Below are 17,168 nucleotides of genomic sequence, written 5' to 3' on the forward strand. Positions count from 1 at the left end.
CGCCCTGCTTAATATGTCATCTCCCTCTCTCCTTCAACCCTTTTCTCTGTTTGACCTCTAGATATCATATTTATAGGGTTAAAGGTCACTGTTCTACACACCCACTAGTCAATTCTAATGAGGTTTTACATATCTGGTCTAGCATCTGAGTGCAGTAAATAATATCTCACCGTCAACCACAGTTTTTGTTGTTCCATGTTGAAAATCGAGAAAGAAAAATAGGTGTGTAGTCAGCATAGTCTGGTTTGAGAAGAGTCATGAAGTCTGATTGAGCATGATATCCTTGAAGAAGGTTGTTGAAAAAAACCTGTGAGATCAATGAAAACAATGCTATAAAATAATCGATTTGTAAAAACCTGAAAAAATGAATTTTTGTCCTGAATTGGTGCACATTTGTGTATACTTCAGAGTTAGAGCTTGAAAAAGGTGGGCACGCTACCACATCTGCACATCTACAGTATTCTTTTCCGAACTTTCTGAACTGCCTAATGTTACCTTACTGTAGCTGGTAAGGTAGTCCAAGATCTATGGAAATGTGTTGTATGCAAGTTGTGTGAAATGTATGTAACTACTGCTGCTTGCTGTTGGTCCTCCTGTCTGGACACACATGTAAACGAGGCTTTGTCTTAAACAAGTCAATTGCTGATCATGAATAAATAACTAAATACCAGCTGAACTTACCTGCACTTCAGGACCTCGCCACTGTGAATAATTCCCTCTTAAAGGTTGAAAAAGCTCCACCGTCCCATGTAGATAGGTAATGTAACCGGATTTATCCAGCTTCACTTAAACTAGATGTATTATTATTATTTATGTTTCAGTTTCACAGATATCACAATCTCAGCCTCATCATGTTGTCACTCTGTGGCTAATATAAATAATAAAGAATCTCCCTTTTTTTCCAATTTATTTAATCAGGTAAGAACTGTTGAGATATATCATTCTCAAGAGAGTCCAGGGAAGAAGGCGGAGCACATTTGTTGTTACAAAATTAGGCACGAAAAGACAACAGGCCCTATATTGAAGCATGTGCAGTGGTAATTGAAATGCTTTTATATCAATAGGTGGCTATATAGGGAAAGACATTTTTGAAAGACAGCCACTCATACATTAGTATTGTAATAATTAAGAAGTAAACCCATTATTTATTGTAATTGCACATTTTAAATAGTGTTTTATTTCATGGCAGCCTTGATCATCCCCGCAGTTTTAACAGACATTGTTCTGAATTCTATAAGCAGCACATGCCAAAAGAGCGTGCCATCGATCTGGTTTTGAAGAAAGCACAGGAAAGGTTCAAATCACACAGAACACAATCACGGGACAGCCAGTTGAGATTTATGTTCCTTTAATTGATGCCAAATGTAGTTTACAAACGGGAAAGACACGTACCATTTTAGAGAATATACATGACACACATCATCTGACACAACTCAAGAAACCACCTTGTGCAATTTGTCTTCTTAGAGGCAAGATTGATTTAGTCTCTAGTAGCAGTAATAATAGCAGAATAGGGAGACCTTAACATTCCAAATATTACAAGCAAAATAATCAGTATATATGCAAATAAGAGAATCGCCTGTCAGAGCCCCACTAATTCCAACATGCACATTGGCCCTGTTACTAACCCTATGTTGCACGGCAAACATCAGCAACTGCAAGAAACATCTGGATTACTCAAAACCAAACAAAAGCATAATGGTATTGTTATTTCTCCAGTTATATGTCCAGCAGGCTGGACAAAAGAGTGAATAGTGTATAAAAGGACCACACACTGTGGCAATGAAAACAGTTCAAGCACATCTTTTTAAAAACAGTAAGAAACCGATTAAACAATTTGTAATGAGGCCCATCTAATTAAATATCCTGCATGCGACCCGTAATGCAGCATAGGGTTAATCCAGTAAATTGAATCGGCAGTAGGGTAATTTCACTGTCAATCTCTGTCTGCAAGTGTATTGCTAAACCATAAACTTGAATTATACTTACACTTTTATTTTTAATCTCTGCAGTCCCTGGTTCTAGCACTGAAATTAGGCAGTGGTGTTTGTGAGGTTTTACAAATCGAAGGGGTGGGATACAACTGGGACACTACTGAATAAACACCACAATCTGGAACTGATGCTATAAGAGACAACTGATAGTGCTTCAGTCAAGGCCTGGGCAGATTGTGTCCTTGGTGAGGATTACTCCGTGTAACAGGCCCTTTGGAATTGCTCTGCCCCTTTCTCTAAATTAGGATAAACCAGATGTTTCTGAAACTGCAGTAGTGATTGGGAATGCTGTAGACAATACAGTAGGTCCCAAGATTCAATTGTGCTAATTCATACATGTGGAATTCAGTGTTCAGTATAATTCAGGACGTTCAAATGTTTTTATGTGCAATTTAATCCTGTACTTTAGATTCCTATAATCTGTCAAGTGTTATTTAATCTGTAGAATTTTGTATTTAATTATATCCTGATGCAACTATCACTGACACTGTTATCTGCTCCATTATTGAATGGTATTTCGTCATACTTGTACTTGCTAGAACCAAAGTCATTGTATTTATCTTGCTCTTAATTGTATTATTACTTGTACTGTGATTCTTGAAATGTATTTTTGTTTACAACTGTAAATTGCCCTGGATAAGGGCGTCTGCTAAGAAATAAATAATAATTTCGGATTTATATTCTTAATGGTTCAATATCTGCCTTTTTTATCTTCTGCAAGGAAAACCCAAAAGACAACAGCAAACATATTTGCAATTATGCTGTGGTACTTTCTTGACACGTCTGTATTAAAGGGAGGGATTTGAAATGGATTCAAATAGAAATGGAGGCAGAGAAATTGACTGTATTGAATTACAATAGTTTAAGTTGGCTACTACTGAAGCCCTTGATATTCCTTACTTTCTACTTTATTTATTTTCTATACAGTGAGGGACCTTTTATGTTTTTTTTTTCTTTTACTCGGCTTACATAGAAACAAACATTATTACAGAATACATATTGTTTTACAAATACAAAGCACACGGTTGCTCAACAAATTACTATAGAGTTACCACTCCCTCCCTCTAGAACAGGCCTCATTGATGACACAGGCCTTGCACACTCATGTAGGCCCCAACACACAAACCCTCAGCCCAGTACCTTAATTTATCCTGGGATATGCAGCCTGACAGAATAAAGGGCACTTTATTTGAAGTAATAAATGTTTAAATCTGTACAGTGCAGTGGTTGGCATTCAGAGTCCTCCTTATTCAGATTCTCTACATCTGTAAAGATTGCATCACTTAAATGTAGGGTTGCAAGTCAGTTATTATAATTTCTTTTCAGTTTCCAGTTATCCCGGAATGGAAGATAAAGCATTTTGCCCTTTCAATTATAAGCTGTTTGACTAGGCAGCACTTTAATACATATTAGTGATGCAGCAAACTGTACAATGAACAAATGTAAACACCTCAAAAATTCTGACGGGGTTGTGCTATTTTCCATTGCCTTCAATTGTATAAACGCGACTGTCCCAGTATGGGTTTGTCATTAGATCAGATTTGTTTTTGTTTTTTTAATTTCAGGGAAATGGTTATTTAGGTTCTGAATTTACCCATGCATCTCTACTTCTGTTTGTGTGCAGAAGACTCAGTTAACTTTCCTAGAATTAAAAGTTTTTGAAAAAAAAAAAAGATTTTCTGACTAGACCTTTAACATGTTAAGTGCTTAAAAAATCAATTTGTCTCCTGGCCTTTAAAACTAAGACAAATAGAAAAAACTTCTCGACTGCTGTTGGGTAAAGGAGGGTCTTTAACGGTCACAGAATCAAATACTGTAGACGGCTTCTCTTGGGGCGACTTGGTGTCGCTACTGTACATCTTGTATAAGAATAACATAGCTTGCAGTAGGTGCTTGGGTGTGAAATATAGGCAGGATTCTTTGTTTTCAGTGCTCATTTTAAGGAGCACACAACATACCCTAGTGAACTGACTCACCTTTTGCATTCTTCCTCAGAACATCCTGTAATCTGTACATTTAACCCTCATGTATTTCAGTATATGGAATTATTTTAATTTAATTCTATACAAAAAAACGTGATTTCTGTATTATGGTACACTGTGCACTCCTCAAAAACAAACATTGAGAATGTAGGCTAGCGGTGTGTCAAGGAAAACAAAAGGAACAAATTCAGAGTACCAACCAGTTTCACTGTGCAGTTTCGTACTTTATTTTGTCAGGGATCTAACTTAAAAACAGCCCATACTCTACGACTAAAGACAAACCTGTTTTTTCCGTCTAAAGCATTTAAAGTATTTCTTAAAAGTTATGGGTTTTTAATCTTTCCTCTTCTCTTTCAAACTACAGTTGCTTTATATTTAAATGAAGAAATATACACCACTTTTCTTTCTGTACAATGACAACAAGCCTTTAGAAGGTGGCTGCTTAAGACCAAAAGTCCCCCAATCTTAATGTTGAACTTCACCCCCACGCAAAAAAAAAGTATTTTAGTATATACGATGTGTGTGTTTAATTCTATTCATGAATACACAACACTGTAAACATACAGACTATATTACATGTGCTTCAGCTCTCTCTGTGTTTTTTTCTTCTTTTTAATTTGGTTCATTAAAACACCACAAGAAAAAATTAAAAGCACACAACTCAATAACGAAGGGGGTCCCAAGGTCGTCTTGCGGTCCAGCAAAGTCTTTGTGGATGCTCTCCTACCAAATACTGGAACCTTAACCACCTTCAGTCTGGTCCTCCTGGACAGCGTGATCTAAGTGGGGACAGAAGCAGCAGCAGGGGGAGGGGGGTGGATGACAGTGGCAGCCAATACAGCTGGCACCTCCTGTTAGATCTCTGTGGCATGACAGGAGGGCGAGCGGGGTTTGGGCTCAACACATACAAATCTGGTACAAGTAACACTGCAACAATACTGCCATTCTGTACCAGAGAAAAAAGGGGAATATGTTCATACCACAGAAAGACAGCTTTGAAGAAGGGGGGTGTTTCAGGTCTATATCGTTGTCACAAGAAGATCTAAAGAAATGAACAGGTTCTTTTCCGAGGTCAAGTTTGCAAGGTCACCTCCAACAGCGTCCTTTAGAGAGGCAGTCTTTTGTCTCTTAGTTTTAGGAGGTGCTTTAAAAACTTGGCCTCAAATACAACAACAAAAAATTTAAAATATGCCATCCGAGGGGCCAGCCAGCTAGTTGCTTCTTCACAAGTAGACACGCCTCAGGTCTCCAGGAGATGTGATCGTGTTGCACTGTGGGCAAAGCTTCTTAGCACCCTGGGAGACAAGAGAGAAAATAAGGTTTAACCCTAAACTGCTTGTGGAAATGTCATAAGGTGATTCAAACAGAACATTTTTACCAATGATGCAAAAGAATGATTGTTTCAAAAGATGGCAGGACAGTATTTTACCCACTCCACAGGTACCGTACCCCTGGATCATTTAAGTAATGGTCACGTTCTGACCCACAAACAGCCAGAACTTTATTTATTGACATTAATTAGAAGAAAATCTGGCTTGCTAGCATTTAATTTTTTTTTTTAAATACAATTTAAGATATAAAGTAGCTGGTCCAATAAGTTACTACAGTTTATGTCTCATAGGAATTTTCCTAATTCTTCAGCCCTGCACTGTGACATTACCATTATTAAATGCTTCCACACCCCAGTTAATACTCTACAAATCTTGTCTCCATCTAGCATTCAGGAGCAGCGAGCAAGGTGTGGAACTGTGTTACTAATGCCCCTCATTGCAGAAGGATTAACATGTTTTTATTGTTCTGCCTCAGTTCCACTTGTTGACTCAGTCACTAGTTATGTTTTAATGGCTGAATTCTAGTAAAGATATGGAAATTTACCAAGAAGAGCCAATTTCCTTCCCTACATTCAAACCCTTACACAATCATTGAGTTAACTGGGGTGAAAATGTTACAATTTCATATGTATCTACATCCAATTACTTCATTGGATTTAAACAAACATAATCAAGTGATCAGTGATGATACTAATGCCCATTCCAGGTTTTACTATGAACTCTGCACTAGACAAAACAGTTCAGATGTGTACGGTTGTAGTAAAGCCTGGAAATGCAACAGGAGTCTTTCCCCAATCCTGTCACTATTAAGTTTTGTCAATGTTTAGTTAAAGGGTAAAAAGCCCCTCTGTGTGTGATCTCTTCTCCGTGTCCCACACACTGATATTGGAGCTGCTGCTGTTTCTGTGACAGCAGGGAGCGCAGCATGTTTAACACAGACATCGGCAAGAAGGAAGTTTAGCTCTAGCAAACCTCCTACGGCAGCCTGCCAATGAAGGAAAGTGCAGAGCAAGTGTCAAGCTCCCTGAGAAATCATAAACTCACTGCTGGGTTAGCAGACCTGATCAAGCCTTTCCTTTTTAACCCCCCCCCCCCCCCCCCCTGCGGCTGGCACACAGATCTCCACCATGACTTAGACAACCCTGATTTATTAGTGCCTATGTTGTTTTCTCACACATTTCTTACAATGTAAGGAAGCTTCAAACAGACCAGCAAATTGTTTATGGAAATATGGACAGTATTCCGTATAAACCTTGACAAGACAGTCCCTCCAAAAGCAATGTTAAAAAAATTAAGTTAGAAAAGAAACAATTTGCCTCCTAGCTGATAAATTTAAAATCCCAACTTTGCTTTACAAGTGTAAAAAGCCCTGAAATAGAACACCAGGATTAAGGGGGAGTTTGTTATTTACAGCTGAGATACAGATATTTTGATTCCAGAAACAAGTTGAAATTCTAAATCTTTCATAACACACTGGTACTGCAGTATGTTTCCATCATCGCTGTGTCAATCATCGCTGCCAACCGTTGAAGGAAACGGCTTCATCATCTATCATCAACTTTCTTTGAAGGGAAGGGAACTGGTCCAGACCTTGGCATGACACAGGGGGAATAGACTGCACCTTGACATGAGCACACACCCGTTGGCAAACATCGCGGGGTCCAGCCTGCCTGGCTGAGACCTCGACTATGCTCATCAACTACAAGCTAACTCTGGCACACAGGTGCAAAGAGGATTTGAGGCTCTCTTTTTAGCTGGAAGCGCTGCCAAGCCAAGTGTTTTGCTTTTTGTTTATTTGTAAGATATGCAGAGGGACGGAGGGTGACTAGGTCCTCAGTCTTAAAAATACCAGACTGCTGCTTTATAAAAACCTACTCACGGTGGTCGTATTTGGAGAACACTCTGGTTCTACATGCCAATAAATCCACTAGATAGCTTCTACCCACCTTTATGTTTAACCAGCAGTTCAAACCGCACTTTGCCAAGTCAGCCTGGGCGCTCTGCTCCTCTGTTACTTAATTAACTTTAACAAGTTCTTTATAGTTCTGGAGACATAAGAATCCCTTCTCATTTCTCTTTTTAACTTCTTAGTTGTTTTCTTATTGCCCTTGCGGGCAGAGCAGAGCTTTTCCAACAAAAACAAAAATACAAAAAAATTTAAAAAATAAAATAAAAAAAGTTCCCTTAATCCAGCTTATTAAAGAAATTACAGCCTTTTCTTCTTATAAAACAAAGGAGTTACCTGATTTTAATGAGAACAATGTACCGCGTGGGCTTCTCACATCGTATGCCAGCTGCTGCGCTCTATTAAATTCATAAAAAAGGGCAGCAGTAACGAGATTACACGCATTTACTTTGATCAAGACGCAAGGAGCCCCAGCGTGTTGCTTTTATTGCTGTCTTCGGGCAATGTTTTAATGGCTACATTAGTAACAAGCTGCTGCAGCAAGCAGAAATTTCTTATACTTGCCCCCCCACCCCCTCCCCTTTTCTTTTAAACAGTTGGCTTCGTGATAAAAAAAAAGAGCTTATTTAATAAATTGTATATTGGAAAACGGCCGGGCTGCGAAACAGATGAGCGTTTTCTTATTAATTGCTTCCTTGTGTAGTAGCAGAATGTATTAGTGGATAATCAGAGCCTGTTCCCCTGGGGGACGTGCTGGAAAGTAAGGAATGACTGAGAGCGAGAAGATCTGACTTGCTCTTAAATCAATAAAGAGTTTCAGGTTTCTGTTAACAATGTAGGATAGTTCTACAGGGGTAGCCCATTTTGTGCAGGCTGGCTCCCCTCCAAAGAGGCCCAGTCCAAAACTGCAGAGATGGGAGGGGATATTTATACTAAACAGTTTTAGGATGTATTATGGTATACAAGGGGGCATATATTGTAGAACACATGCTTTAGTTGTAAAATACAGACTTCCCATTGCACCTTCACTTATTGATATGCTCTCCAATGTCTATTACTAGATCCTGACCAGCAGAACTAATTTTGTATTTATGTTTGGTACATTCATCCTTGGCACAGGAGCACACTGAAGCCATCAGAAACTCTGGAGGTCACACTGCAATGGTCATGCTCTGAAGCTGCTTTTTCTTTTCCTTACTTCAAATGTGTACACTTCTTTAAAGTTTCCTCACATCAACATGTATGCTTTTAGACTGCTTTGCTGGCACAGTGTTAATTCTTCTAATTGTATATGGCAAACCGCCATAGAAGACATCTTCTGAGATCTGGGGTCAATGGGAAATACCAGTAACACAGACAGAAAAATAAATCCTGAAAGCGTGTTTCTCGTTCAACTTTTTTAATCTCTGGAGAAAATATATTACAGCAATTCTAATACATTACTGAGTTTTAACCTAAAAACACACCATTAGCAATGGTGAGAAAATGATTCAATGATGAAGACTCTTACCAAAGTCCGAAGCCAGCACTCTTCACAGTGTACGTGCCAGCACTGAATAGAGGTCAGGGGCATTGTGAAGGAATCCTGACAACAAAAAACAAATCAATATATTAATAAAAGAGAGAGAGATAACCAACATGGCTTTAAAACCAAATAATCTTAACACATGCCAAGTGTGTTTGTACATTGGTAAAACAAAGGGTTAATAAATACAGCATGACAGACGTTACAGATGTAGCAGCGCTGCAGAGGCAATAAGCAACACGACTCTGAAGACAACATGATGATTTCATCTTCACTCTCCATTCCAACCCATGGCAAGAGAAGAAAGTCTTACCCTCATGGGTGGGGACACCCGTTTTACTCCACTGCACCCCATTATGTATCCTCTATATAAACAGTATATGCTGAGCGGGAGTTTCTTTGCGCCCCGACTGTCAGATTTGTTACTTTCGGGTTCCATATTCTTGTCTTCAGCACTTGTTAGGAATTTCTTCCGCTGGAAGGAATTCAAAAGCAGCACTGAGCACAAGAATGTGGAAACTAAAAGTAGAAAACAGACAAACAAACGCACACACACACAATAAATGGCAGATAAAGCCTTCCAGTACTATAGCTACCACAGTGGTTTTTATCTACATAAACCAAACAAAACATAATTACACCTATTAGAAAATTAGAGCTATTTTACTTTTACTACCAACTGACGTGTTCTATTCATAAACTTCCAAGTCTGTTAAACGGATAAAATAAAGTTTTACATTTATTAATACGGTTCTAGACTGTTAAAGAAGCCAACAGTCTAGAACAGTTTTATGAAAATCACACTATTTTATTCATAACAGAACTCAACACAGCTTTGTGACGTCAACCTCAACTTCCATGGGTTCTTCTTCAAAAACAGTAATAGAGAAGGGCACTGTGTTAATAGTGCATGTTTCAGAATTCTCAAACCACCCTCCCCTTCTTAAGAGGAGGAGGATTGGTCCACTGTAATGCACTTGCATTGTAAAGAACTGCATGTAATACATTAACTATCCGCTAGGTGGCGTTGAATGACCACTGATTATGGGTATGTATTGTAGTTTCTGCTGTTGCTCATCTTTCCAGGCATTCTTACAAAAAAACAAAAAAACAAAACAAAAAAAAAACACACACACAACACAGGGCCGCCTTTTTCAGCATGCTCACTCAGAAGCAATGCCCTCTACAGCACAGGGGAGGATCGGTATGTCTTCGGTATGTCTTGTTTGTCTGAGCTCACAGCTCATTTTTAAATGCCTCACATAAATAAGTGGTGTTAGGAGTTACATAATTTAATCGAATACCATCCAATTCAAGCTTGGATATTGGACTCTCTATTTTGTTCAAGTAACACAAAACAATTATTGATTCAAATGCTGAGATACAACTCTCTTCACACACAACCCCACCCACCTAAAATATAATTTTATACTTTACAAGTTTGAAAAACGAACAAACTGGAAATTAAACTTCACTAAAAACTCATGCCCTAAAAATGTTGTTACACAGACAGACTGGCAAGACAGAAAGACAAGACAGTATCGCTGTATATAGCCTTACCATACAGATGAGACACTTATACCGGTCCCCTCGTGCCAGCTGTCTCTCGAGCTCTCTGATACGAGCCTTTAGTGCTTCCAATGTCGTCACTGTTGAGTCTTCTGTAATCCTGGGAGGGATGAGGCATTGGTCAAGAAACACTGTCAATCCCGTAACAACTGTAAATATCATATCATTCCTGCAGCACAAGCACACTTTATACAGCGTAGCACATACAGCATGCAAAAACTTGCACGTTGTTGTTTGAAAATTGCATTTGAGTTTAAGGGGATGGATAGGAATGGCAGGAGGCCTATGAAGGTTGTAATGACATTGGCAGTCACAACTGTTATCAATTCAATTCTTGAAAGATGAAATAGTAAAACACACCACATGAGTTACAGCTGCAATCTACAGAAAAAAATATCAGCATTCTGTTTTTGTTTGTGCGTCAAGAATGCTGAAATGTGGCAACTACTTTATTCTTGATTTTGTTCTTGCTCACTTGAAATGTCAGTGAATGGATATTTGAGTATAGTGCACAGCCAGTTCCGGTGTTTATTAAAAATATATATTAGGGCTGACATTTAGATCACACACTGCACTCTTTGCCCTGGGCAAGGCTGGCCAACATGTGGGGTTTCAGACCATTAAGATGGGGGACCAATATGAAGCCAAGCCAAGAGAGATGTTTTTAATTCTTTCACAAAAACCCTTGGAATTTTAGCTGTAAACAAAACAGGTGTTCAAATACAATATACAGTGGTTGCAGAAGTATTCACCCCCCTGCAAAGTTTTCACATTTTGTTGGCACCTGAGCGTACTCCACGACGCTTTCAAATTAGACTTTACATGTAGAATCTACACAAACTACTCCACATTGATAAAGTAAAAAAATGCATATAGAATATAAATAAGTAAGATTTACAGAGAAAAACAGATTAATCTCAGTTGCATAAGTATTCAACCCCTTTGCTACTGCAGCCCTAAATCAGCTCAGGTGCAAATTATTTGTTTGAAAGGTCACAAAATTAGTGAAATGGTTTCAGCCTGTGTGTACTCAAAGTGATTTAACTTGTAGATAATTTCCCTCAGGTATATAAAGACTTTCAAGCTGCAACTCACATAGTGATCCAACAAAGCAACCATGAAGACCAAGGAGTTTTCGAAACAAGTCAGGGATAAAGTGGTAGAGAGGCACAGAGCAGGAGAAGGGTACAAGAAAATTTCAAAGGCGCTGATTATCCCTCTCAGCACAGTGAAGTCCATCATTAAGTGGAAGATGCATCATACCACCCAGACACTACCCAGATCAGGTCACTCTCCCAAACTGAGCAGCCGGGCAAGCAGGAAACTGGTTCAGGATGTCACTCTGAAGCCAACAATGACCTTGAGAAATCTGTGTCTGAGATGGGAGTCAGTGTTCACATGTCAACAATAAGCTGGTCCCTACACAATGCTGGCCTATATGGACAGGTGGCAAGAAAGAAGCCATTACTCAAAAAGCCTCATCTTAAAGCATGTATGGAGTTTGCGAAAAAGAAATCAGATGATACTGCAGACATGTGGGAAAAGGTTTTGTGGTCAGACAAGACAAAAATTGAACTTTTCGGTCTGAATTCCGAGCGTTATGTCTGGCGAAAGCCCAACACTGCACATCACCCAGTCAACACCATCCCAACTGTCAAGCATGGTGGTGGCAGCATCATGTTATGGGGATGCTCCTCAGCAGAGACTGGGAAGCTTGTCAGGATAGAGGGGAGAATGGATGGTGTTAAGTACAGCCAAGACACTGAAACTGGGGAGGAAATTCACATTTCAGCAGGACAATGACCCGAAGCACAAAGCCTAAGCCACACTGGAGTGGTTGAACAAGAAGAGAATTAATGTTCTTGAGTGGCCCAGTCAAAGTCCTGACTTGAATCCAATCAAAAATGTATGGCGAGACTTTAAGACTGCAGTCCATCAATGATCCCCAACAAACTTATCAGAACTGGAGCAATTTTCCCATGAAGAATGGGCAAAAATTTCACCATCCTACTGTGCAAAGTAGTAGAGACCTATCCAAAAAGACTCATAGGAGTAATTGCTGCAAAAGGTGCTTCTACCAAGTTCATTTTGTACATTTTCTTTGCAAGTTTTGCTGACATTTAAAGTCCTCCTCATATAACAGTGCTCAGTTTAACCACTACAACTTTGAATAAAAAAATTGTTTGAAAAAAAGTGCATAAATTATTTGTAATTCAACAAAATCTGACATTATTGGTAGGGGGTGAATACTTCTGAAAACCACTGTAGATGCCTGCGTGATGCAAACAACTCTATCCTTGCACATCAACAAAAAGTTGAAACAGTAAGTGTGTTGTCATTTCGCTCCATTAAAGGTTGGTACCACTATGTCTGATATCCCCAAACCTTACTGGCAGATCACATCCATCTTGTTGGCACATCCTGCTTAACGAAACACCAGTCTCCCTGAAGCCTGCGAGTAGCAAGGATTACCAGCACACACTTTACATCCTGCACCTTGTGGTTTGCTCTGTCCCCCCTGCTAAATACCGGGTGATTAATGCCCTTGGCATGTAAATGTATATTTAACACTGTCTACAGCATATAAACTTATAATAACTAAATCAATACCCTTGTCATTGATTGTCCAGCATCGCACCAGTGTGATGCTTATGGCAATTCGGTAATTTTCCAGCCAGATGGAGCTCTGATCTACAGTCCCCTATTGATTTAACATTGCATCACCCCTCCATGCCAGTTTTCGCATTAGCCGATGCACTGTTCGAGTGCTTTCTGATTCATTCATTTATTACTGGCTTGTGCCCCATAACAATGAGGACACCATTATCATCCTCATCACTGTTTGATTGAGAGGGAGCTGGGATGTCAAGCCAACAGTGAATGCAGAGTTCTGCTATGCATTAATTGAGTGCCAGTGAGAAGGCACAGGGACCTGACATTCCTTAGCTGGCTAAATCTCCCTCTATGTGCCCTGTTTCCCAAGGCATGGCGCTGCATAGGTAGACCAACAGATTGAGCAACCCCACAGAGCTCAATGAACTCTGCCAATGAACTCTCCCCCTACCTTCCAAGCTGAAAAAACTAATGTTAGATATGTTATGCGTAGGCAAGAAGCTGGGGTGACCAATGTCAAACACAACTGCTTAAACTCATTTTGCACCAGATACCTGTACGGAGTAGAATTCTAGACACGACTTGAACCCAGAAGAGGCCTGGGCTATTTATAAAAAATATTTAAAAAGTAGTTAATCCTCCTCTTTCCTAGCTCTAACAGAATCCAATGTCATCATTAACAAATAATTATCACGTCCACAAATCTTCCACAGGACTGACTCCAGAAAAATTATTTGTTAAAACGTTTCCACCGATCTATCCCCCTTTCTCTCACAAGCACATGTGCCATCTTTGTTCCCAAGCCATCTAATTAAGCCAAGGAGCAGCACACTTTATACTTCCCCTCCTCCTCCTCCTCACCTTCATTCCAGCTGGCAATCGCAAGCAATTTCCTTTAATTAAATCATTTTATATTGTGCAGCCATGGAATTCATAATTGACCTGTGGTGCTTAATAAACAAAATCAACAAACAGTCATTTACAAGCTGGTAAACAGGTGGCTGGGAGGCAAGGCACTCAGGGCCGAGGAGGGACAAAGCCTTTTATCTGTGGTTACAGACCCCAGCGCGTCTGCTGTCTAACTGTGCACAGATTGATTAGTCCCGGGTGGGCAGCCTTGCATCCCCTCGCAATCTCACTGGATACACACTATTTTAGCAGATTTCAGACGGGCCTTAGATTTATGCATTGTCATTAGTCTCCTGGATTAAATTATTATCACATTTTTGCAACCCCAATGACCAGTTTGATCACTATAAGCACTGTATCATGGACTAAAAAATAATTCTGATATATAACTTCTGCAAGGTAATGTACTCATTTTCATCACAATTGGATAAACCATTCTCTAAGTATAGACTATGTAAAACAGTGTGTCTCAGCTATGTTCAGGCACCGCCACTATATTTCTGTCGCAAGGGATTATTAACGACGCAGCGTGGTCTAGCTTGTAATATTGCTGAAAGCCTCAGATGACTGGTTAATCAGTGAGACTAAAATTAGATATTCCCCAGGTCCCGGCCATAAACACTTAAATAAATTTCCTGAGGAAAAAAAGGTCACAAGAAAGTAAACTTCAAATTTGCATGGTACAATTTCAAGTCCTTGGTCGATGATATCAGCATTTCGTTTCGCTAAACTACGATCTGCATTGTGTCCATAAAACTTTAATATCTTCCCTTATTAGTGTGGAGCTTGTAAAAAACCATTTAGCCTTGATTAGCGTGCTTGCTTATAAAGCACGGTGTGCTATCTCTCGCACGGAGCATTTAGAAGTTTGTTTTCTTTACAGGCCTATAAATGTCCACACACTAGGACAAGCTGATACTTCCATAGATCTCAGCTAAGTCAAACTTTTCCCAATAAAGATCTTTTCCTTCTGCGCTTGATGAATATTTATTGACCAGGAATTTATAGCAAATCAGTTTCTTAATGTCACTTTATTCTGAAGCGGGGGGGGGGGGGGGATTATTCATGGAAAGGGTACTGAAGATTAAACCGCAATGTGACTGTTGGCCTGTTTGTGTCTCAATTCAGCTACTGGCTTTCTGTTTGATACTTGCCACACAACTCCTTTGACAGTGGCACCTGCAAGGCAACCATGTTCAGTCTGGTGTTAATCCAATTCTAATAGCACACACTGCCACAAAATTGTTCATTCAGTGAAAAACAATATAAAAGATTTACCGGTATTGCAGTCCCATACAGCAGTCTGATCCATTCCACGCTTTACTGTGAGCAAAAAGTTTGTTATCCTCTATGTTTTGAACCTCATATAGCTCAAATGTACTACTTTAAAACCGAGAATGGCTCAAACTTCTATGGAATGGGAGTGTGTTTAAATGGGCCTACTGGAAACTTTAAACGCCCTGGTGTTTATTTACAATATTTGCCAGTATTTGAGACTCTGCGTTTATTATGCAAGAACATTAACATCTGCAAATACTTCAGATCCAATCATGAAAAATCTGCCTGCACACAACCTCATAGAAACAGCATAAGTAAATTACAACATTCCAGCAACGTCACTAAAGGTTGTGTCAGTGGGCAAAAACAGTTTGTATTGTAAGAATAATAAAAACAGTAAAATCCACTAGACAGCCCTGTAAATATCAGAACACACGGGTGTATTAAGGTAGGCTTTCAGCACAATAAAGAAACAAACATGGTTTTAAAATTAATAAAAGCATTAAGTATCATGCTTTTAACACATTTATTGTTCACCCTCAAAAACGTGTACATTGGTTAGCATGGATAATCGAAAAATTAACCAGCAACGAATCTTCATTGCAAAACAACCGCATGAAATACTGTGTTAATACGAAAAAATGCTTCAAACTGTTTAAAGATTAACAATAAAATCAATACAAGTACCAGTGTTATCACAAAATCAAAGCAACAGGGACTAATTTGTTTTTATAACGTGTACATTGATAAATAAGAACACTGGAAAAGGAGCAAAATACGAATATTCATTACAAGACTCAAATGCACTGTTAACACAAAAAAATAAAACACGTACAAATACACTAAAAGGCAACCCTGTTAATATCAGAAAACAAGTTTGTATTTTACTTACTTTCAGCACACTCAAAAAAAACTTCACAACTGGTTTTAAAATTAATAACGTCATAAACCTGATACGTGTACCTTTTAAAATAAATTAAATTCAGTTTTCTTATCATTCATACTGAGCCTCGGGGTCTCTTCATCGCTGTTGAAAAACACATTGGTAAGCTCGCTGTACAACCACGTGTGTGTGTTGTCTGGAACATTCAGTATGACGCGCATTATATTATTATTCATAACCCGGCATTTAAGAGAACGGGCGTCTATTTACCATATTTCCCAGAAGCCCCAGTGCTTATTAGAGACCCGGCGAGTATTGGAGACCGGCGATTATTTGAAGATTTACGGTAACTTTTAAATCATGTGTTTAAAAGTTTGTCATCTTCCAAGTCATTTCCATTCTGCACTCACAGGCCATCAGTTAGGGTTAACAAGCACTTTCCTGTTTCTGCAATCTGCTCCCCATTTACTTCTCTGTGTCTCTGTCAATCTATTTATAATCTTTATCTATAGTCAACCTCTCGCTCTCCATTTGATCTTTCAATATCAATCTATTCAGATCCGTGTTTATCTAGCCCTGTCTTGTATATCTCACTGTGCAAGCTCGTGGTAGTGTCTAGAAGTGCGATTATATGACTCGTCACTGTCTCATGTTAACATCTTTAAAATTAGTGGTCTATGGGTCCCGGAAGACAGCATCATGCAGCTGAATTGATTGTAAAGTATTAGGAATAGCATCTGTATAGGCCAATCATCATGTTTAGGGCAATTACCTTCACAATATTCTCCAGAATCATATTCCATATTTCACTCACTTAGTGAGTAGCTGCCAATATTGTTCCCCATGGCCTAGTTCTTACTAAGACCCAGTGAGCATGCATACAACCATTACAGATGCTACAGGTTTTTGAGTTGGAACGGAACATGACCACAAAATATAGGGAAAGACAGTATAGTACAGTAAAACTGAGTGAGCTCTGGGTGATTTCTCACCGGCAGCCCCCTAAAACCCTGTTTCTATGTGACTTCTCCAATCGATGCTTGGTGCCTCACAATTCCATTGATTGGTCTGAGCAGCACAGGGTTAAATAGGGTTTAATTAAAGATCAGACTTTTCTTAAATATTTTGAACAGTCAAAACCATGCCAAAATTGCTTCAGAAATAAATATTCCTTTTAA

The 17,168-nt window shown here is 39.1% G+C and overlaps 1 protein-coding gene across 8 annotated transcripts in view; it reads right to left on the minus strand.

Annotated features, from left to right (window-relative positions):
- Nucleotides 1–1,331: 1,331 nt before the first annotated feature.
- The window catches only part of LOC117417101 (E3 ubiquitin-protein ligase RNF220-like), a 140,368-nt gene continuing 124,531 nt past the window's right edge, over nt 1,332–17,168 (minus strand). For 4 of the 8 annotated variants that reach the window (XM_059034918.1, XM_059034916.1, XM_059034915.1 and 1 more), the window contains 4 exons: nt 10,299–10,407; nt 9,052–9,213; nt 8,724–8,798; nt 1,332–5,271 (listed from right to left, as the gene is read on the minus strand). In XM_059034918.1, coding sequence (XP_058890901.1) covers nt 5,200–5,271; nt 8,724–8,798; nt 9,052–9,213; nt 10,299–10,407 — 418 coding nt within the window. In that variant the 3' untranslated portion in view covers nt 1,332–5,199. The remainder of the gene's footprint in view (nt 5,272–8,723; nt 8,799–9,051; nt 9,214–10,298; nt 10,408–17,168) is intronic. The other 4 variants (XM_034028883.3, XM_059034919.1, XM_059034917.1 and 1 more) reach the window with 1 other exon arrangement.

The sequence above is a fragment of the Acipenser ruthenus genome, chromosome 12 (genome assembly GCF_902713425.1).
Source record: "Acipenser ruthenus chromosome 12, fAciRut3.2 maternal haplotype, whole genome shotgun sequence".
Lineage (NCBI taxonomy): Eukaryota > Metazoa > Chordata > Actinopteri > Acipenseriformes > Acipenseridae > Acipenser > Acipenser ruthenus.